At 40.7% G+C, this 22,883-nt stretch overlaps 1 protein-coding gene across 1 annotated transcript in view; it reads right to left on the bottom strand.

The window, feature by feature from the left end:
• LOC124552439 (DNA replication licensing factor Mcm6) overlaps nucleotides 1-22,883 on the bottom strand; it is a 77,438-nt gene that overhangs the window by 19,849 nt on the left and 34,706 nt on the right. Inside the window, exons 7-11 of the mRNA XM_047126712.1 lie at nucleotides 19,216-19,340; nucleotides 16,814-17,047; nucleotides 11,221-11,388; nucleotides 5,934-6,071; nucleotides 2,150-2,302 (exon numbers count right to left, since the gene is read on the bottom strand). Coding sequence (XP_046982668.1) covers nucleotides 2,150-2,302; nucleotides 5,934-6,071; nucleotides 11,221-11,388; nucleotides 16,814-17,047; nucleotides 19,216-19,340 — 818 coding nt within the window. The remainder of the gene's footprint in view (nucleotides 1-2,149; nucleotides 2,303-5,933; nucleotides 6,072-11,220; nucleotides 11,389-16,813; nucleotides 17,048-19,215; nucleotides 19,341-22,883) is intronic.

Raw genomic sequence — 22,883 nt, 5'->3', positions numbered from 1 at the left:
CCGAATGGCACAGCCCAAAGCACAGTGTATACAGACAACTCAGATGTAACACACGTTCCCGCACATGCGCAACAGCGCAGTATTTCTGTGCATTACTCCCGTGTTTTCACTACATGTATGCTTTGGGCAAGGCCACTCTGGGCACATCCTCTCCCCCACTGCCTGTGTACGCACAATTTATTATAGGGGATTTTTAAAATGGATTCTCAACTTCCCTTGATCAACCATTATTTATCACTGGGATACTTTTATAGTTTGATTGGGCTCTTAGTTACGTCTCGCATGTAGTCCACTGTCAAGTTTTTGACTGTTCAGATTTTAGGTCACAAACAACATGAGGGTAAATGACAATGTTTTGTTGAGGGCCAGCTTCCACGTCTGAAAAGGCCCACGGTCTTTCCTTTGTTATTTATGAATAATTAAAAGTAGTCAGAGTATAGTCCATGTGATTAAAAAAAGGTTGCTTGGCATCTGAGGATGTGACTACAGGCACAAAACTAGTTGCGAACCGGCAGGAGATCAATAAATTTTCTCACGGCAACTGTTACAGTTTTTTATTATTAAAACTGATTCCTACAGCTGTGGCTGTCCCCACACACCAAGCGATCTATCTCTAAATAAATTACGTTCATAACTCTGCAGACAAGAGTAACATTGCTTAGGTTTACCTATCTAAATTAATATTCCTTTCCTTTCACTTATTATTTTGCCATGTACAGGAAAAAGTAGAAGCCGACCTCGGGGAAGATCAGTTTGGATGCCGTAGAAATGTTGGGACACGTGAGGCAATACTGACCCTACGACTTATCTTAGAAGCTAGATTAAGGAAAGGCAAACCTACGTTTCTAGCATTTGTAGACTCAGAGAAAGCTTTTGGCAATGTTGACTGGAATACGCTCTTTTGAATTCTAAAGGTGGCAGGGGTAAAATACAGGGAGCGAAGGGCTATTTACAATTTGTACAGAAACCAGATGGCAGTTATAAGAGTCGGGGGACATTAAAGGGAAGCAGTGGTTGGGAATGGAGTGAGACAGGGTTGTAGTCTCTCCCCGATGTTATTCAATCTGTATATTGAGCAAGCAGTGAAGGAAACAAAAGAAATATTCGGAGTAGGTATTAAAGTCCATGGAGAAGAAATAAAAACTTCGAGGTTCGCCAATGACATTGCAATTCTGTCAGAGACAGCAAAGGACCTGGAAGAGCAGCTGAAAGGAATGGACAGTGTCCTGAAAGGACGATATAAGATGAACATCAACAAAAGCAAAACAATGATAACGGAATGTAGTCGAATTAAGTCGGATGATGCTGAGGGAATTAGATTAGGAAATGAGACACTTAAAGTGGTAAAGGAATTTTGCTATTTGGGGAGCAAAATAACTGATGATGGTCCAAATAGAGAGGATATAAAATGTAGACTGGCAGTGGCAAGGAAAGCGTTTCTGAAGAAGAGAAATTTGTTAACATCGAGTATAGATTTAAGTGTCAGGAAGTCGTTTCTGAAAGTATTTGTATGGAGTGTAGCCATGTATGGGAGTGAAACGTGGACGATAAATAGTTTGGACAAGAAGAGAATAGAAGCTTTTGAAATGTGGTGCTACAGAAGAATGCTGAAGATTAGATGGGTAGAACACATAACTAATGAGGAAGTACTGAATAGGATTCGGGAGAAGAGAAGTTTGTGGCACAACTTGACTAGAAGAAGGGATCGGTTGGTAGGACATGTGTTGAGGCACCAAGGGATCACCAATTTAGTACTGGAGGGCAGCGTGGAGGGTAAAAATCGTAGAGGGAGACCAAGAAATGAATACACTAAGCAGATTCAGAAGGATGTAGGTTGCAGCAGGTACTGGGAGATGAAGAAGCTTGCACAGGATAGAGTAGCACGGAGAGCTGCACCAAACCAGTCTCAGGACTGAAGACCACAACAACAACAACAAGGGGGGGGGGGGGGGAGACAGCTTGCCCAACAGAACTGCTATAAAGGAGTGTCAAATGCATCAAGTGGAGGGAAAGATGGAATACCAAATCACTCGAAAGGGTGACAAATGATGCGCTGTAAAATGAACAGACAGAAACCACCTGTTTTAGCTCCACTCAGAAATTGATTGCTCACGACTAATATCTTAAGCACCACGTCTGCACTCCCTACCTCATCCGCACACTCCATCTTGGCCATGGCCTCCGACAAGCGCACCATGCTCTCCAGTTGCCGCACGGTGATGCGCCACGTAGACTTGCTGCCTCCCGAGCCGTCCCGCTGCCGCAGCTTCACATAATTTTCCACCATCAGCTCACCGGCCACCTGCAATGACCATTTCGCTAACTTTATTTGACAAATTCGAGGAGGAGGAAGAAGAGGAGGAGGAGGAGGTGGTTGTTATCATCATCATCATCATCATCATGGACATATCTGGGTGCACATCATCAACATACTTAAGTCTGCAGAGGTGAACATGCTTAAAATATGTGTGTTAAACAACTTTAGAATAAAATATTTCCTAATAAGTGTAATAAAATGTGTGTTAAATGATTTTAGAATACATTAATAAAATATTGCCTAAAACTTCTTATGAAACACACAAAAACAAACAAAATACAAAACCTTGTCATGTGCCCATTCTTAATATGTGGATGAAAGGAAAGCTCAAGAAAAAGGTAATACAAGACATTTCACTAGCTTATCACTGTGTTGTAATTAAGTGGAACTACTTATATAAGGTGTCCCAGGAGGTATGGTCAATATTCGGAGATACAGCAGGAACGATTATTTGTAGCAAGGAAGTCTAGTAAACGCTGCTTCTAAAATGCATACCTTACATGCGTACCTTATGAGTTAGAAGCACTGGTTCATTTTTGTTACTGAGTAAGTGCTCATGATTATTAGTGTATGCATTTTAGAGTCCATGTTTACTTCATAACTTTCCTTTGAATGATCGTTCCTGTCCTATCCCTAGGTTTTGGCCTTTCCTCCTGGGACATCCTGCGTGTACCTAACAATACAGTTGGCTACCGGCAACAGCATTAGAGAAGGGGGATACTTTACCTGGGCATACCGATATCATTCGGCAATTGGCAACTACAGCAGAAAAATTTTAAAAAATATATGGAAATTAACTTTGAAGTTATGTGCATATGAGCTTTCTGCATTCATTTGCTATGGATAAAGTAATTTTGATAACAAGTTAATTTGGAAATTTAAGCATGTAAAATTAGTTTGTTCACACCATGCTTGACGTAATTGTAGTTCATGTTATCAGCTCAAGTTAGCACTTCATAATGGCCACTTGGGTGTTTATTTTCTGAAGTGTCATTCTTGTGAAGAAAAAATGTACTGTCATTTAGAAGATTATTTTGAAGGCAAATTACAGAAGAGAGGATGCAAAAGAAATCTGTGTTATTTAATAACAGATACCACTTGCATGACCTATTTCGATTTCTGTACATATTATAGACTGAAGTCAGTCACCGTGTTTTTCTGTCTGTCTAACTCATGGATAGCAAGTCATCCAGCATATGTGAATACTTAGTAACATTCATGTGAAAAAGGGTGGGTTGCTAGTTATAGATAATTGTACCTTCTTTGTGATGCAAAATGTAAACCAACATACGAGGGCTATCCACAAAGCACATTACGTTTTGGAATTAAAAATAAATAAAGTATTGGAATTTTTTTTTTATTATATACAGATGAAAGCCACACTTAAATACTACTTTTCTACGTAGTTGCCATTTAAATTAAGGCACTTATCGTAGCGATGGACGAGCTTGGAAATTCCTTCGTCGCAAAATTCAACCGCCTGCGCCTTCAACCACGTGGTTACCTCTTCTTGAAGCTGTGCGTAGTCATCAAAACGCTGCATAGCCAACCACTTCTTCATTGCTGGGAATAAGTGGAAGTCGTTCGGTGCCAGGTCGGGACTGTACGGCGGATGAGGAAACAACTCCCACTTAAAAGATTTGAGAACTTCACGAGTGGCATTTGCCGTGTGGGCCCGGGCGTTGTCGTGAATCAGCAAGATTTTTGAGCCCAACTTTCCCCTGTGCTTGTTTTGTATTGCTCTTCTGAGGTTGTGCAGAGTTTGGCAATACCTTTGAGAGTTTATTGTAGTGCCTCTTTCCAGGAGATCCACAAAAATCACACCTTTTCTGTCCCAAAAGACAGTCACCATCACCTTCCTTGCCGACATTGTCTGCATGCATTTCTTGGGTTTTTGGGGGAATTTGTGTGCCCCACTGCATTGACTGCAATTTTGTCTCGCAGTTCACATGCTTAACCCATGTTTCGTCACCAGTAACAATGCGATCGAGTAATGAGTCGCCATCTTTCTCGTAAGCGTCCAAAAACGTTAACGCTGCAGCCATTCGCTGATTTTTGCGAATCTCTGTCAAGATTTTTTGTATCCATCTTGCACAAAACTTGTGGTAACCAAGCTTTTCGGTAATGATTTCGTGCAACAAACTTCGTGAAATTTGTGGAAAACCCATAGAGAGTTCAGTTATTGTGAAATTACGGTTTTCACGGACCGTGGCATCGACTTTTTCGACAAGTTCAGCAGTCACTATGCTGGGTCTTCCACTTCGTTCTTCGTCTTGAACGTTAGTTCGGCCATTTTTAAATTTTATGACCCATTGACGCACTCCACCTTCAGTGATTATGTTGTCCCCATACACTTCACAAAGTTGCCGATAGATTTCTATCGGTGTACAGTTTTTTGCAGTCAGAAACCTTATTACAGCACGCACTTCACACTTCGCGGCATTTTCAATTAACGCTGACATTTCAAACTGTCACAGTAACTCAACGGAGTACAGCACGAACCTCTCACCAGCACGGCAGGATGCCGACTGAGCGGCGGAATGCCATGACACCAAGATGGCCGCGCTAGCCCCGCCCCTAACGGACACAAACTAAAACATAATGTACTTTGTGGATAGCCCTTGTACATCATCCCTAAAAAGACCTTGCCATCATAAGTAAGAACTGTTTTGAAATAAAAATGAAAAAAAAAGCAAACTTTTTATTTGCAATTAATTTTTACATGAAAGCACACACTTTAATCTACTTTTCTACACAGTTCCCACCAGTAATTGGTGTGTTTATGTCTTTTGTGGGAATCTGAAATGCCTCGTCTTTTGTGAGAATCTGAAATGCCTCCTCCAATTGAAAATACCATTGATTGTGCAATACATGCAGTGATTCATTTTCTTAGTGCTAAAGGAGTGAATGCAGCTGAAATGCATCATCAGGTCTCCAAAGAGTATGAAGAAAACATTATGAGCAATGGTACGGTACGGAAATGGGTGAGAGCTTTTAAACGTGGTTGTACAAAAGTGCACGACAAGGAATGAAATGGGCAACCTTCAATCACTAATGATTTGGTGCAGAAAGTTGATGAAAAAGAGAGAGAACAGACACTTTAAGATTTCAATGTCGTGTGATGAGTGTCCTCAAGCATCAAAAAGTGTGTTTTATGCAATTCTTGCCTGATCAGGCACCAGGTTTTTACGAGGATGGCATTCAAAAGCCAGTTGTACAATACAATAAGTGTGTTAATATTGATGGGAATTATGTAAAAGCATATATTAAAGTACGCGCTTTCAAGTAAAATTAAAATTGTTACTAAAAGTCTGTTTGTTTTATTTTTATTTCACAATGATACTTACTTAAAAAAAAACACGCCTTGTATACCGAGGCAAGTGTTAGATTAGAATTTTTTTTAAAGTGAGCATGTTTTCTGACAGTATGAATCTGAATGACACAATCTGCATATGAAAGACACATCACTGAAATTTGATCTTTGGTAAGAGGGGTGTTATATCTCATTTAACGAAAACAAAAAGTTAACCACGGAAAAATCAGAACTAACAAGTGTAGAGACAAACTGAGAAAGAAAGAAACTAGGCTAAAGAAGCATACAAAATGTTTGACTCACATCACTGATGAACGGCTTGAACTGCCTCGCAAACAGAATGTATCTTATGACATCCTCCTGCGAGTACACCCTCTCCACCGACTCCTCGACGTTGCTGTGCAAGTCAACGATTTTCCTGGCTATGGCATAGTCCACCACCTGCAGAAAATCACAATGCCAGAAAAAATGAACCAATTTGTAAAATTTAAGAAATTGTATAATCTTACATTATGTCACTATCTTGACTGTAAACCAAAGAAAAGAAACAACCCCCCCCCCCCTTTCCCACCCACCCACACACACACACACACACACACACACACACACACACACACACACAGAGAGAGAGAGAGAGAGAGAGAGAGAGAGAGAGAGAGAGAGAGAGAGAGAGACACCATTCACAAGTTTTTGTTGATTTACTTAAATCATTTTATAAAGCAACTTATTTTGAAGCATAAGCATAATCTTAAGGCTAAAATGGCAGCACAAAAAAAAACATTTAACAGAAGTACATAGTAAAGTTGTTCTATTCAGTCTTTGCATGTGCTGTGGCCATCCTGGGGAGAAAAAGAAGTATGACCTAATATGAGGGAATATTTACCCTGCTTTACATAAAAAAATCACGCACTTTGTTCACATTACATGTCTTCTTGGGGTGTGTACAGTTACATCTATTGCTATTGCTGCTTGGATTTTGTTTACTACTATTTATAAACTTGCAAAGGACACTCAAAAACATGTCATCACAATTATCTCTGCTGTGCAATAGACAGAAGATGGTGGTCAAAACAACACTCGTTTTGATTTAACTGGTGATGTGTGTATTCTGGTGGCCTCTTGTCATTCGCAACGTTATCTGCACATCTCGCTGGTGCATCTCTGATATTAGTTCACAAAATATATTAAATAAGAGAGAGGGTGACAACTTTATAATTTATATAAATAAAAATGAGAGTTAGTTTGTTCAAAATCTTAAATTCTTGAAAGATCTTCACCTATTCCTCTGGAATTTTGACACAATGCTGCATTTGAATTAAATACAAAACAAATCCGGGTTACAGCTATGGGCACCCGCATGGCACCATCCCACACCAACCTATTCATGAGCCATCTAGAGGAATGTTTCCTCAACACCCAGAATCCCTATACCCTCTCCTGGTTCAGATTCACTGATGACACCTTCATAATCTGGATCGAGGTTGAAGACACCCTATCCAAATCCCTCCAGAAACTCAACACCTTTTCTCCCATTCGCTTCACCTGGTCCTACTCAACCCAACAAGCCATCTTCCTCAACAATGACCTCCACCCCAGTACCTCTGTCCATATCAAACCCATCAACCACCACCAATACCTCTCCTGCGACAGCTGCCACCCATTCCATACCGAGAAGTCCCTTTAATACAGCCTCGCTATCTGTGGCTGTCGCATTTGCAGTAACGAGCAGTACCTCTCAAAATATACCGAGGGTCTCACTGAGGCCTTTACAGACTGCAATTACACTCCCAACCTTGTACAAAAACAAATCTCCAGTGCCTTATCATTCGTGTCATCCACCACCTTCCGAAGTCCTACCATCCAGCCACAGAGGAGCATCCCCTTTTGAGTCAGTACCACCCAGGAACGGAGCAACTGAATTACATTCTCCGCCAGCGTTTCGATTACCTCTCGTCATGGCCTGAAATGAGAAATGTCCTTCCCACTATCCTCCCTACCCCTCCCATCCCACAGTGGTACTCTGCTGCCCACCGAACCTAGACAATATTCTCGTCCATCCCTGCAGAAGCCTACTCCCAACCCCTTGCCTCATATTCCTGTAACAGACCTATATGCAAGACCTGTCCCATACGTCCTACCACGTTCAGGGAGAGCTGAAAGGAGGAGCTGGACAGAGGAAGGGGGAAGGAGAAGGAGATGGCCAAAGGAAAAGGAGGAGGAAATAGAAACAGGAGGGAGAAGGCGATTAGGACGTGTATCCAATTCCCATATATACAAAGGGGTCCAAAAAAATGTATCCACTGTTTAAAAGTCCATAACTGGCAAACTAACTGACGGAGCTGTCTCATCTTTGGTAGTGTAATAGTTTGTAGTTCCAGCAATCGCCACACAAGCTTTGTATTGCATTGTTTTGTTTTGTCAGATGACAGTCGCCAGATAGTCAGTGTTTTTGTTCTTAGTTGCACCTAGTTACTCGAGTAAACATGGCTGGCGCAAGGCTTACATTCAATGAAAGGAAGTTAGTTTTGAAGTGGTAATTTAAGTACGAAAACATTAATGAGAGAACTCTGTCAATTAGTTTGCAAGTTATGGACTTTTAAACAGCGGATACATTTTTCTGGACCCCTCTGTGTTATAAACACGTGCGTTCTCTTTTCTTTCTTTTCATTTTAACCAGAGTGAGCCACAGCAGTGTGTGGCAGGGAGCAGCTAGTGACAGCATAAAATTTACTTTACAGAATTACAAAGATATTGCTGCTGGAACACAGATTCATGCATATTCTTAGTCATCACGTATTTCCTAATTTTAAACTACTGAAAAGAATTTGGTGAATAAATTTGAGTTCTTGAAATCTGCGATTTGATTCTGGATCTTGTTATTCCACTTGTTGGCACAGATGGACATTTCCTTCAAGATATCCATTTTATGGCTCTTCTCTGAAGTGTACAGTACTTTAAGACATTTATCTATCGGAACATGGTATCCAGTTTCATTTACGTGCTTTGCTATAGCTGACTTGTTAGCTTTATCAAGTCTGAAACAGCCAATATGTTCTTCAAAGCAAGTTTTAAAATTTCTGCCCATTTGGAAAGTGTACTATTTCTTACAATGACTGCATGTCACTTTATAAGTTACCAAATTACTCATTTTCTCATCTGGCTGTGATTATTAAAAAATATTATTTTTATGGAAACGGCAGAGTAATAAACAAAGTACATGTTCCCCCCACACTAGGTCATCGTGTGTCTACACGAGATAGCCACAGCACGTGCCAGACTGTAAAGAACAACTTTAATACATATGCAGAAGTTTTGTTAATTATTGCCATTGTGGCCTAAAGTTGAGGTCTGTGCCTCGACACATGCCGATTTACTAAATAATTTAAGCAAAAAATGTTGTGACTGGTAGTGATCTCTGAAAAACCTTTCTATATTTCTGAAACAGCCACAGCCAATTAACAGTGAATACGGCTTTTAGCCATCACACTCACCCACTCACACTGTCTAGGCCGACTACACTGGGCTGACACTGTTGCTCTATTGGGACGAGGGGTCGTGTCAGGTGGAGGGGGTGACAGGAGAAAGGAGGCACCGAGCGAGAGGAAGGGTCGGATGAACGGTTGACAGCTGGAAGGGAGACACAGTAGGTGTACAGTTTACGGATGCGGCACCAGTGGGCTCGTTCTGGCTGCAAGGAGGGGCCTTGTGTGCAGCGTATGGAGGTGTGGAGGAGTAGCCTGGGAAGAGGAAATTGAACAGAGGAAGAGGAAACTGTGGTAAGAGTGGAGAGTGAAGTGGGGGGGGAAGGGGTACAAGGGTGGAGGTGGCCTTGGGATGGAGACTAACAGAGATTGGGTGCCTGGTTGGTTCATCGGTTGTGGGATAAAGGGATTAAACAATGAGGCATTACTTTCTCAGTTGAGAGAGAGAGAGTTCAACTGGAGTTAGTGACATCAGCCATAAATTTGATCAAATTCTGGAAGTACCAGTTGAGTACCAGGTGATATATTTATTTCAGTTCCAGCATTTCATCTCCTCATTCCACCCCACTCTCTGTGTATCTCCTCCTGCCCCCTCTCTCTGTCCATGTCCTACTCCCTCCTCTCTCTTTTCCAATCTCCTCCTCCCTGCCCCCCTCCCCCTCTGTCCACCTCCTTTCTATTTCCACATCATTTTGCCCCCCTCTCCCCAGCTATCTCCTCTTCCCCTCTCTCTCTGTCATACACTTTTATCAATACATTCAGTGGCGTATGTGGATACAGTCTGCTAAATGTGTTTTGCAAATAGAGTTAGTAGCAAAGAATTAATAAATTTAAACATAAAGCACAATGCAGTAGTTTTTCATGCATCTCAGTGTTTACGGCTTCAAACCTCCTGAAATATGTACAGTACCACAATGTAATTTTGTAGCTGCATTTAGCAGCAAATGTGGATTCTGTCTGCAAAATTTATTGGGAATAGAGTACCTAGCACAAAAGTAATGAAATTAATTGTCATACACGATGCAGCAGTTTGTCAAGCATTTAATTGTGTATCATGTTGTGTCTCCTGAATTAGGTGGTTTTTACCCCCACAGTGATTTCAGCTGTCTATGTTCACTGAAAACATTCTGTCATTAATTATAATCTCCCTTTCCCATCTTGGAAGATTCTACTCCTTGACTATTCCTAACATAAATATTTTATAAAAACCTTGCTCTTCCACTATCACTCACTTTTGACCATGACCATATCTTGAGCTTTGATTTTCTGTTATCATTCATATTAACACTTTTTCAATGCTCACATCTCTGCTGCATTGAAAAGAAATAAAAATCAGAGCATAACAATTTTACATAACTTTATGAATAACTTTTTAAATCTAACACATTACAAACCCTGGTGAGCTACTTATTTGCGTTTTGTACTAAACTACAAAGAAAGTAAAAGTTTTTGGGTTTGCATCAGAGTTGTTATTTTCTCTTTACTCAACATTTTGAGAAATTCCCTAGTGTCTTTATCAGGCGTATGGTACAGGTTTTGTTGCTCGACAACTTATCCTGACAACTAGGAAAGCTGCTCAAATACCGGGAAAGCAAAAACAACTCTGCTGTAAGCCCAAAACTTTTAAAACGTGAATTTGGCTAAGAAGGCTCGATTATAAATCCTACTGTGAAGGAAAAAGTAAGGCATGGCCTTAGAAAAGGAGACATCAAACAGGTCAATTCACCACGAACTTGGGAATCATCACCATTTTAAATGTCTGCGAACTACGTATTTACATTTTCTACCAAACTACATGGATACTAACCGACCACATTATTAGTGCACTCACCTCCCGTGGATGTTATTGGAAAAGCATGGTGATGTTAAAGTAAACAAGTACAGTTGTGACTAGAGAAAAGTATCACACTGTGAATGATTTCAAGAGAGATGTGCACGCACTATCAAATGTTCTCATGACATACTATGATAAAAATTCGTGATAAGTCGACTGAAGAGCCATCACTCCCAGGTGCGATAATATTGTGGTTGACTAATAATTAAAAAGTACAACACAAAAAAATTCGCCAAAGTTTAGTCAAAGTACATTCAGTCATCCTGGCACTTACCTCGTTGCACTCGTCAACGAGGATGAAGAAGAGATCGAAGCGAGACATGATGGGTGGGCTGAGCGAGACGTTCTGCTGCAGTGACTTGGTGCGGTCGTAGCGGCCGCCGATCGGATTTGCAGCTGCCAGGATCGAGGTGCGAGCGTTCAGGGTCGCCCGCACTCCGGCCTGCGAGGACAATATGTGCGTTTCCACACTGCCGCATCAGGTGGTTCCGTGAATGTGAAACAGCTGAGCCATTATTTTCAAAATCTTTATTACACTTCATTACACAAATCAATTTCCGCAGCTTTCACTGAGAGTGTTCTCAATGACATTAAAGGAATACTAAGACATTTTGTTTATTTAACCACAATACTGGGCAACAACTTGAGTCAAAGTGTGTAGTATTGCTGATTGGCACATTTAAAGATAAGTGCCTTGTCAGTTCCAGCTGTGGGATTGTTAAGCATGGGTCCCATGGCTACCAATACCCATGATAGTTCAAAATTAATATGCTGCATATTTTATAATTACCAAATTGGGTGGGAAAAGAAAAGTCTAGTAACACCTCAAACCGGAGACACAGTCAGTTCACTGGCGGCAAAATGCTGTTGCTATTCAACAAAACAATCAATTCTGAAAGCTTACATACATCCACACACAGAAAACAAAGGCCATTTCAGAAAAAGAAACTACTGAAGTTTTTACAAAAGCAGACATTACAGTCATAAAGTTCCCAACTAGCACTTTTTTTAAAACACTCAATTTCAAAGTAGTATGGCTCTGTTTGTCTTCACTCACATAGCGGTGAAAACCTTTTGAATTTGTGTGGCAAATCATTTATATTTTATTAAATATATATACGTGAATTTTGCAAAAAATATTTACAGGGTGTGATTCAAAAGTTTCAAGACTTAACTCAGAACTAGAAATTTATTGGACATTTAAGTGTAGTGGACTAAAATTTTTCAAAATATGATCCTTCAGCATCAACACAGCGCTGCCAACGCATCTTACAATGTTTGTAGCCCTTCTGGAAGGCCTCGGACGTCATGCTGTCAAGGGCTATCGTCAAAGCCTGCTGGATGGCAAGATGGAGTCTAATAGCTTCCCTTTTAGGCCTGTCTTGATTCAGGGGAAGAGGAAAAAGTCACTTGGAGCCAAGTCGGGGCTGTACGGTGGCTGTGGCAGTGTTGTCACATTGAACTTGACCAAAACTTCAGCGGCGGAGCACGAGACGTGAGCGGGCGCATTGTTGTGGTGGAGAATCCAATCGCCCTCGATCGCCGGGCGGACGCGGCGAACTCTATCCCTCACACGGCGGAGCACACCAACGTAAAATTCACCTGTGACAGTCTGTCCACAAGCAACGAACTCCTTGTTAATCACTCCTTTACCTTTAAAATAAAAACAACAATCAGCATGCACTTCACATACTACTTGCTCATGCAAGCTTTCTTGGGCGTCGGTGCGACTCAGAATCGTACTTGTAGACCCAGGTCTCATCACCAGTAACCTCTTTCTCCAGAAGGTTCGGATCAACATTCAACCATTGGAGCATTTCCTGTAGGTCATGCGCCCTTTCTTCTGATCCACCGACAAAACTTTTGACACCAGTTTGGCCCACACTTTTCACAACATCAAATTCTCCATCACTACCCTCCACACCATACTCAGACTGAGTCCCAGTTCATCGGCAATTAATCTAATACTAAGACGACGGTCATTGTTTAAAAGTTCCTGCACTCTCTCCACATTTTGATCCATTCGGCTTGATGGCCTCCCAGAGTGGTCGTCGTCTTCAACATTCCCGCAGCCTTCTTTGAAACATTTGTGTCACATGAAACTCATTGCACGGGACATGGCTTCTTCCTTAAAGGCCTCTTGAATCATACTGAGAGTATCCGTGGCAGTCTGGTTCAGTCGCATGCAAAACTTAATCACATAACACTGCTCCAAGTGCTCCTCCATTTTCGCCTCTCCCACATTTTGACCGAGGTCAATGACATGCACCCACGCTGCAAGTGATGCGCACTCTCCAGGGTTCTGGAGGCAACTGCCGCATCTTCAGTTCCTTCCCTGAGACTCCCACTACTTCCCCCAACCAGTCCGCACGCACTCCGCTACTCAGAAATGAATCAGTCTTGAAACTTCTGAATCACACCTTGTATGTGCATTTTGCAAGAAAGATATACATTCATTTTGCAAAAAAGACTTGCATTTTTAAAAAATATATACTGGGTGATCAAAAAGCCAGTATAAATTTGAAAACTGAATAAACCACGGAATAATGTAGACAGAGAGGTACAAATTGACACACATGCTTGGAATGGCATGGGGTTTTATTAGAAGCAAAAAAATACAAAAGTTCAAAAAATGTCCGACAGATGGTGCTTCATCTGATCAGAATAGCAATAATTAGCATAACAAAGTAAGACAAAGCAAAGGTGATGTTCTTTACAGGAAATGCTTAATATGCCCACCATCATTCCTCAACAATAGCTGTAGTCGAGGAATAATGTTGTGTACAGCACTGTAAAGCACGTCCGGAGTTATGGCGAGGCATTGGCGTCGGATGTTGTCTTTCAGCATCTCTAGAGATGTCTGTCGATCATGATAGACTTCAGGTAACCCCAAAGCCAATAATCGCACGGACTGAGGTCTGGGGACCTGGAAGGCCAAGCATGACGGAAGTGGCGGCTGAGCACACGATCATCACCAAACGACGCGCCCAAGAGATCTTTCACATGTCTAGCAATACTTTTTATTATTATTATTATTATTATTATTATTATTATTTATAAAACCCCATGTCATTCCAAGCATGTGTGTCAATTTTTACCTCTCTATCTACATTATTCTGTGGTTTATTAAGTTTTCAAATGTATACTGACTTTTTTGCAGAAAATATATACATGAATTTTGCAAAAAAAGATATATACAAATTTTGTGAAAAAGGTAGATGCTAATTTTGAAAAGATATGTGTGGATTTTGCATAAACGATATACACTGAAGAGCCAAAGAAACTGGTACACCTGCCTAATATTGTGTAGGGGGGTGCTACATTTTCCAGTCCCTAAAGGTTATGTGTAACACACATATAATTAGGGCTTGACACAAAATGACTCCTTTGGTTCAGATGCACATCAAGCTCAAAATCTTACTGAAGTTGGCAAGAGACCACAGGTAAAGAGGATCACGAGCAGGGGCACTACATCAGTGATGTGAGGTGTAAGTTGAGAATTTGGGTCCGATAGGAGGCATGCTGTGGTAGTGCATGCACTTGCAGTGACCACCGTGTGCGGATGGCGTAATGGTCAGTGCACCTGCCTAGTAACTAGGAGACCTGGGTTCGAATCCCTGTCTGGCACAAATTTTCAACTTTTCCCATTAAAATAAATCAATTCCCACTGGCAACCAATGTCTTTAGTACCTTGTTTCTTTATCAGACTATTTGTAGATTATCATCACATCTTAAGATTGGAGTTAACATGTCCTCTTTTACTGTGTTAGTCGCGATCTTATTGTAATAAATTACTTCCTGGGATAATGCACTGTTTTTGAAACTTTGAGGCAGATTAAAACTGTGTGCCATACTGCGACTCAAACCTGGGATCTCGCCTTCTACAGGCAGTGTTGCTACGACTGAGGTATCCACAAAGGTAGGCGAGAGACCTTCTGCGTAGTTTGGAAGACAGGACTCAAGGTACTGGCAGAAGTAAAGCTGTGAGGACAGGTCGTGAGTTGTGCTTGGATAGCTCAACTGGTAGAGCACTTGCTCACAAAAGGCAAAGCTCCCAGATTCAGGTCCCAGTCTGGCACCCAGTTTTAATCTGCCATGAAGTTTCAAAAACAGCATACATTCTGTTGCAAAATGAAACATTCATTCAGGAAACTTCATAAAAATTATACAAAACAATGGCAACCCTTGTTGAAGTGTTCTAGGGCCTCTGCAGCTGCTAACCTACAGGGCGACAATTACTGAACTATACAAAATAAAATCGTCATAACTTTCGAACGGTTTGTGTTAGGACGTTTAAACTGCACGGTTGGCTGCAGGGCACGATGAGAATTAATATGCCCATGCACGGGTTCGTCAATAAGCAAAATTGGTGCGTTTGGGGGACCAAGAATGTGCATTTTGTGATCAAGAAGTCTCTTCACCCTCAATTGGTGACTGTGTGGTGTGCAATGTCCAGTCACGGAATAATAGGTGTGATATTCTGCAATGGCACAGTGACTACCAAACATTATATGAAGGTTCTGGAAGATTATTTCACCCCATTATCCAAAGTGACCCTGATTTCGACAAGATATGGTCCATTCAAGATGGTGTTCAACCCCATTGAAGCAGGAGAGTGTTTGATGTCCTGGAGGAGCACTTTGGGGACCGCATCCTGGCTCTGGGGTACCCAGAGGCCGCTGGCACAGGCCTCGATTGGCCACCATGTTCTCCGGATCTAAACACATGCGACTCTTTTGTGGGACTATATTAAAGACAAGGTGTACAGCAATAACCCCAAAACCATTGCTGAGCTGAAAACAGCCATTCGGGAGGTCAGTGACAGCATCGATGTTCTGACACTTCAGTGGGTCATGCAGAATTCTGCTAATAGTCTGCACCACATCACCACCAATGATGCAGGCATATTGCACATATCATAACCTAAGCCCCAATATCTGTAGTAACATTTATATGTTGAATAAAGTGTTCGCATGTCATAGTTTGTAACTAAATTTTATTTATTTATTTATTTTTTTTTTTTTTCATATAGTCACCCTGTATACAAAACATTTTGGAGACAATCTGAGCATGCTTCTTAAGATTTCTCACAGATGATGCTGTTGCTTACTGTCTTGTGACGTCATCAGAAGATCAAAACTAATTGCAAAATGATTTACCCAAGATACCTGTACAGAGCAACGAAAGTATGAATTCCTCTGTTTCAGTACTAAGAGGAAATTTCACTTAAACAGCAAATCACCCATATTTAAATGATGGTGTTCACCTAAATACTTTGGGATTATAATTATAAACAACTTAAATTGGATCACCTCATAGAAATAATAGGGAGGGCAATCCACAGACTGTGTTTGTTGGCAAAGTGCGTAGAAGATGCAACAAGCATACTGAAAAGGCTACCTATACTAAGCTCGTCCATTCTGTTCTATAGCATTGCCGCATCATTTGCGGTCGTTACGTGATAGGACTGATACAGCATGTTGACAAAGTTCAAAGACGGACAGCTTATCTGCAATATCATTGAGTACAATGACACGATTTTGCTGATTTTGCTGGCTCTCCACCTACACAGGAAGAAATGAATATCATCATAAAATAAGACAAACAGAACTCATATGGAAAGATTTAAGTATTTGTTTTTCCCACATGCTATTTGAGACTAAAATGGTACAGAAATAGTCTGAAGGTGATTCGATGAATTGTCTGCCAAGTACTTAATTGTGAATTGCAGAGCAATCGTGCAGATGTAAATGTGCCAAGGACCGTGACAAAATCGACTCAAAGAGTACACTATTTTCATTGCACATCATAAAATTTTTCACAGAACTGGAAACCTTCCTTCCTCAGTGTGGGCCAGTAACACTGACCTTCGCTATGGATATCGTCTGCTGCTCCATTGCCTCGTGGATCGCCACCTGGTCCCTCGGGTCCATCTTGTCAAACTCGTCGATGCAGCAGATGCCATTGTCGGCCAACATCAGAGCGCCTGCCTCGATGACGAAGTCGAACGATTCTTCGTCCCTGACGACAGCTGCAGTCAGACCTGCCGCCGAGGACGCCTTGCCGGAGGTGTATATTGCTCGTGGACTCACCTCCGCGATCTGATAATTTGAGATGTCAGTAATTATTTCTCATCTGCCACTCATAAGTATTGGAGAACACAATACACACAACTTGTAGATAACCCAATACAAACATATATTTCATATTCATAATATACCTTTCAATCTTTCATTGTCCTTCAGTTTTTCGGTTTGATATTTCTCAATTTTGATTGTTTTTCTGGTTCAAATGGCTCTGAGCACTATGGGACTTAACATCTGAGGTCATCAGTCCCCTAGAACTTAGAACTACTTAAATGTAACTAACCTAAGGACATCACACACATCCATGCCAGAGGCAGGATTCAAACCTGCAACCGTAGCAGTCATGCGGTTCCGAACTGAAGCGCCTAGAACCCCTCAGACAATTGTTTTTCTGTATACCATCTATTCTTTATAATCATATTCAGCAATATGAGAAAGTAACACTGTAAATCAAAAATAAGCATGCATAATGTATTGTACTGTTAACATCACTTAATTCAAGGAATATTCATAGAAAAGATGTCAGTTTTCTAGAAGACTTCTTTCCCAGAAGGATGAGGAGTATTCCAATTCTTGTGAGTGAACATTAAATACCTTAATAACAGAGAAAAGTGTTTACTGGAAAGAAGCAAGATGCTTAAGTCACAACATGCACAACATGCTTAAGTCGCAACAGAGTCACGCAAGGAGGACTGCAACCACTGTGGAAACTCAGGGTACATCTTGTATCACTGCTTTACTTGGTTGCTAAAATCAACAAATCACTAGCTGTTCAAAATTAACTTGCTGGCACATTTTGTGCATAGCCCATCATCAGAACAAGTCATATTGTCTTAATACACAGTATTGTGTCACATAATTACTTTCTCAAGATTGGTTCATCACCAATGCCAAGAATGTAATTATGTCACATATTACTTTGTATTAAGGCATTTTATACTCTTATGATGTCCTGACGATGGTCTCCACACTAAACATTTCAGCAAAAAAATTTTAACAGCCAGTGATCTGTTGATTTTAGCAACCTAATAAGACAGTGATATAAGACAGGCTCAGGGTCAAGAAGCAAGAGATTAGACTGGGCAATTATGTAATTTGGCGAGACGAAAGAAATTTTGTCAAAACTTTTAGTTGTAAATTACATTAGTTAAAAACCTGAAGTAATCTGGAGAAATATCTTGTGAAATCAACTGAATTGTGAAAATCTAATTAGACTGTAACAACGCAAATGATCAGTTTTTGCAAATATGATGTAACTGGTTAAATAAAAATATTTACTCACCAAGCAGCGAAATGAGAAACAAATACAAAGGTATTAATGTCTGCAAGCTTTTAGTGGCTCCTTCTGGCAGAAGGGTTCAAGGGGAAGGAAGATGGGCGAAGGAAAAAAGACTGGTGAGTTTTAGGAAAAAGGGTAGAGTGCAGAAAAGTCACCCAGAACCCCGGTGCAGGGGAGACTTACCAGAAGGGATAAGAAGAGAGGTTCCTTCTCATCACATCCAGAGCCATTGGCTCCGAAAGCTTACAAATATTAATACTTTTGTATGTGCATTCTCCAGTTGCTGTTTGATGGGTCGATTTTTTATCCATCCAATTACTTTATAATTGTAAGTCGTAACAAAGAAAAGTGCAAGCTGAATATCAAAGTTGTATAATGCAGCAGCGATCACGTGAGTCAGTTCTGAGCGGTTGTTGAACGGGAATACTAGCTGCCTTTTGTACTGTGTTATGAATGCAGATTGAACTAGAATTTCTAAGTACATATGAACTGAGGACTGTGGAAAGAAGTGTTATTAGCTGTCACAGCTTGAATTAATCACTGAACAGATTTGACAGTTCTGACTCAGGTCATTTATATGGGTGAAAACCCTTTACCCATTTTGTTACTGGCATGTGGTGATAAATTGGGATATGAAACCATGGATAATTATGTTAGAAATGAGAGCTCACTCGCAATTATATAATTTACGTAACCTGGCACTAAAACTGTATTTGTATTTTTGCAGTAACTCTGGTTTAAAAGGTAATGTTCATGAAAAGTTGAGCAAGCACTTATGAAGATGAAAAAATGGAGATTACATTAGAAAATACACACAAATGCTAGCTTTGTAAACTGCTCGAAAATGGCACTACAGAATTATTTGCACCTTATTACCAACACTACAGAAAGCCAATGCACATACCTGCTTCAGTAACTGGGATTTAGCTGTACTTGGGTCACCCACAATGCATACGTTGATGTCTCCTCTCAGAGACGTACCTTCCTCAGTCTTCTTTGGAACTCCACCAAACAACATCAAGACAATACCTGCAAGAAAGGCATCAATGTAACAGCAACAAAACAACAACAAGCACCACCTCACCGCCATCACTGTCACAATGATTATCAGTGGGTAATTCTTCAATTTTAGCACCCTGGAAGTGAGTGTCTTCCAGACGAATTAAAAAAATAAAAGTAAAAACTTCCTGACATATTAAAACAGTATGTTGGACTCAGACTCATACTTGGGACCTTTGCCTTTCGAGAGCAAGTGATCTACCAACTGAGCACAATTCACAACCTGTCCTTCCAGCTTTACTTGCGCCAGTACCTCGTCTCCTACCTTTCAAACTTCACGGAAGTGAGCATGCCTAAAATACTCATACACAGAGCTCACACTGTCTCAGATGTGGATATTTTGCGTAAAGAGCTCACCTGACTAAAGACAGTGTTCTGGGAGGAGGGGGGGGGGGTTTATTCCACATGGCAGATTAATAGGGCACTGTCTTACAATGACGAATCAGGAAGTGGATAAAGAGGAGAACATTCTTACAAAATTTTTAGCTAATCTTGCCTTTGTGAGCAACATTACATTTCAAACATCAAGAATCCAAATTTCAGGTGAAGGTGATTTGTCCACCATCTAAGATTGTACAACTTTTGGGATCAGTGAAGGACAAGTTGACACTGTGCAAGGCCAGAATTTACCAAATAGCTTATCAACAGGGCCAGACCACACGCACTGTAAAAGAATGTTGCATTGAACATCAATGTTGCACCCTCCTTTTGCAACCAATCAACTCCACTATTGCTGAACACTGTATTTTGAAGTGTAACATGCCGTTTAGACAACTGAAACTTCACACTCCTTGTGTAGTGGTAGGAAAGAGGATTGTGACAAAATAATATTAAAAAATAATATTAAGTAGAGAGTTAGTTGAACATATACTGTGAACGGGCGTTTGTTTTCATATGCAGGCATTAAACGGGACGTGTGGAATATGAGAAATGGCAAGGTATGACAACAAACAGCTTCACCTGCATTGGACAGGGCCTTTTACTTTTTTGTGTCGCAGCGTGGCAGTGGCTTGACTGTCAAAGAGCAACCACACTCTTCAAGAATGAAAACCAATGGCAAGATGGTTTCGTGACAAATAAATATAGCGAAATCTTGAATGTCATGTTGAGCCTTCGAGGTGTGTGTTGTATGTAAAGTTGTGTTCTAATATAATTCATGAGTCACTCTAATGATCTGTACAACCACTCAAATAAATGTGTGTTTGTAAAAGGAAAATAGTGGATGTGCCATTTCATGATGTGAGTAGAAGTTATCTTTTTTTGCTCCAATAACAGCTGCAGAACATGAAGTTAAGCCTTTCCTTGGCTACACATGGGATTTCAGAGGCATTGCTTAGCAGGATCTCTACTTCAAGAGAATCAACCGTGGCAACGGGATTAAAACAAAATGGTAAATATGTCAGACATTGCACTGGAAGACAGATCTCGTGAAGTGTTCTGACTCAGCTTCTACTATAAGGAGTAAGCCAGAAGCTAAATCAAACCTTAACCAACAAGAAAAACACTTCAGCTTCCACTGGACATTCAACGGAGTAGGATAGAACTACGGTTCTGACAACAGTAACATCTTTTTGAGACTCCATCATTAAAGAATCTGTAGAAATATGCCCGGCAGAAAATCTAATGAGCCGTGATAGTGGCTACCAGTTGGACAGTGCACAGAACCTTGCCATCTCCACAATTTGTTCCAATCAAAGATTAGAGGGCATACCAATGGCCACGGTGAACGGTAATGCAGAGGACAGCTGAGTTCCGCGGTTCCACCAGCAATGGCATTGCTGCCAGAAGGTGTGGTCTGCCCGTGAACTCGATTCTGACACGTGCGCAGGATACTTACAGCATTCTATATATATATTGCGTAACAGAGCAATTCTTCAACAGTATCCAGTTAAAATATAGTGGAATGTATTAAATGACACGCTGCATGCTCGAAATTTGTCTGAAAAGTTTCATTTTGTTTCCTCCTTACCTTCTGAGTGCTCCATATTTTTGTCAGGCAGTGTGTTACCTTTAACCATTATTCCTTTTTAAAGGAAAAATAATTGTGAGCATAGAATTGTGAAGCTGAACATTTGCATTTGTAAATTTAACTAATAAAACAAGCTGGTAATGACATTTGCTTACTGATTCTCTAGAAAAACTGAAAGGCCACAGGAATCAGTGTCAACGGTACTTGCCTGTAGATCAGCTTTCCCGAATTTTTTTTTTTTCCCCTTCAACCTGGACTTCACGTATATCGATAAATATTAGATTTTGGTGTATACTATACATGAGGCAAATTTTAGAAAAATGTAAAATTATTGTGACCTGGTGTGGAAAAATCAGTCAATTGAATCCACCGATACAAGATTTGGGTATGGCCCCACGACGTAACGGTGTTAGGCATGTGACGTGTGCAAACAGAAAAAAGACGGACACTGGCAGTATTTTTCTGTCCATATTATTTTCTGGAATTTAGGTTGTGGTCTGTAGCATAGTCTGAAGTCCACTAAGGTGATGAAAGTCATGGGATTCCTCCTAATATCCTCTCAGACCTCCACCTGCCCAGTACAGCGCAGCGACTCAATGTAGTATGGACTCGACAAGTCATTGGAAGTCTCGTGCAGAAATACTGAGCCATGCTACTTGCACAGCCATACAGAACTGCAAAAGTGTTGCCTGGGCAGGACTACATGCAAACTGACTTCTCAATTACGCCCCGTACATATTCGATGAGATTTACAGTGAAACCCCGTTTTTACACTTTTCGAGGGACTTCAAAAAAATAGTGTAAAATGCGGGAAAATGTAAAATGTGGGAAATAGTGTTTTAAGCTGTTAAAGTTACATTTAAGATACCCCTCTCGCACTCTATGTATAATGTATGTACATAACAGGTATCAGAAGACTTGTCAGGGACTTTTTTATTATCTAATAAAGGTTAATTATCTAATAAAAACTGCTGATGTAACTGGAATTGATAACTGTCTGGGAAGTGGAAACGTTTCACTTTATTTCAAAGTTCATATTCGATGGTTTTGAAAATCCTGCAGCTGTCATTCATTATTTAAATAATGAAATACTTTAGTAGGTACTGCCTCTTCAGTTACGTAGAAAACCACACACACACACACACACACACACACACACACACACACACACACACACACACACACACACAGAGCGCGCAAACTATCAGTCACATTTTTTGTTTGAGTAACACCAGAAAAAATAAATAAGTAAATACTGAACCTGACAACGAGAATAAATTCCCGAAACACATTTTGCTCAGCATGAATACAATGCGTAACCGGCACTGTGTTTACACTTAAAACTTTTGGGTAACACAAAGTGAAAGATGGTATCAACTAGCACTCCACGTGGCCATACGCTGAAACACACTAAATACGTTTCGACAAAGGTGTCACGATGATCACAACAATCACAAAACTGCATTTGTGCAGTAGAGACAATTTAGAAATGGTTGTGATTGGTCATGATATCTTCATTCGAATGAACCTAGTTACTCCCATCA

Source organism: Schistocerca americana, chromosome 10 (assembly GCF_021461395.2).
Source record: "Schistocerca americana isolate TAMUIC-IGC-003095 chromosome 10, iqSchAmer2.1, whole genome shotgun sequence".
Lineage (NCBI taxonomy): Eukaryota > Metazoa > Arthropoda > Insecta > Orthoptera > Acrididae > Schistocerca > Schistocerca americana.
The sequence above is the reverse complement of the archived record's forward strand: the minus strand, read 5'-3'. Positions and strand labels throughout refer to the sequence as shown.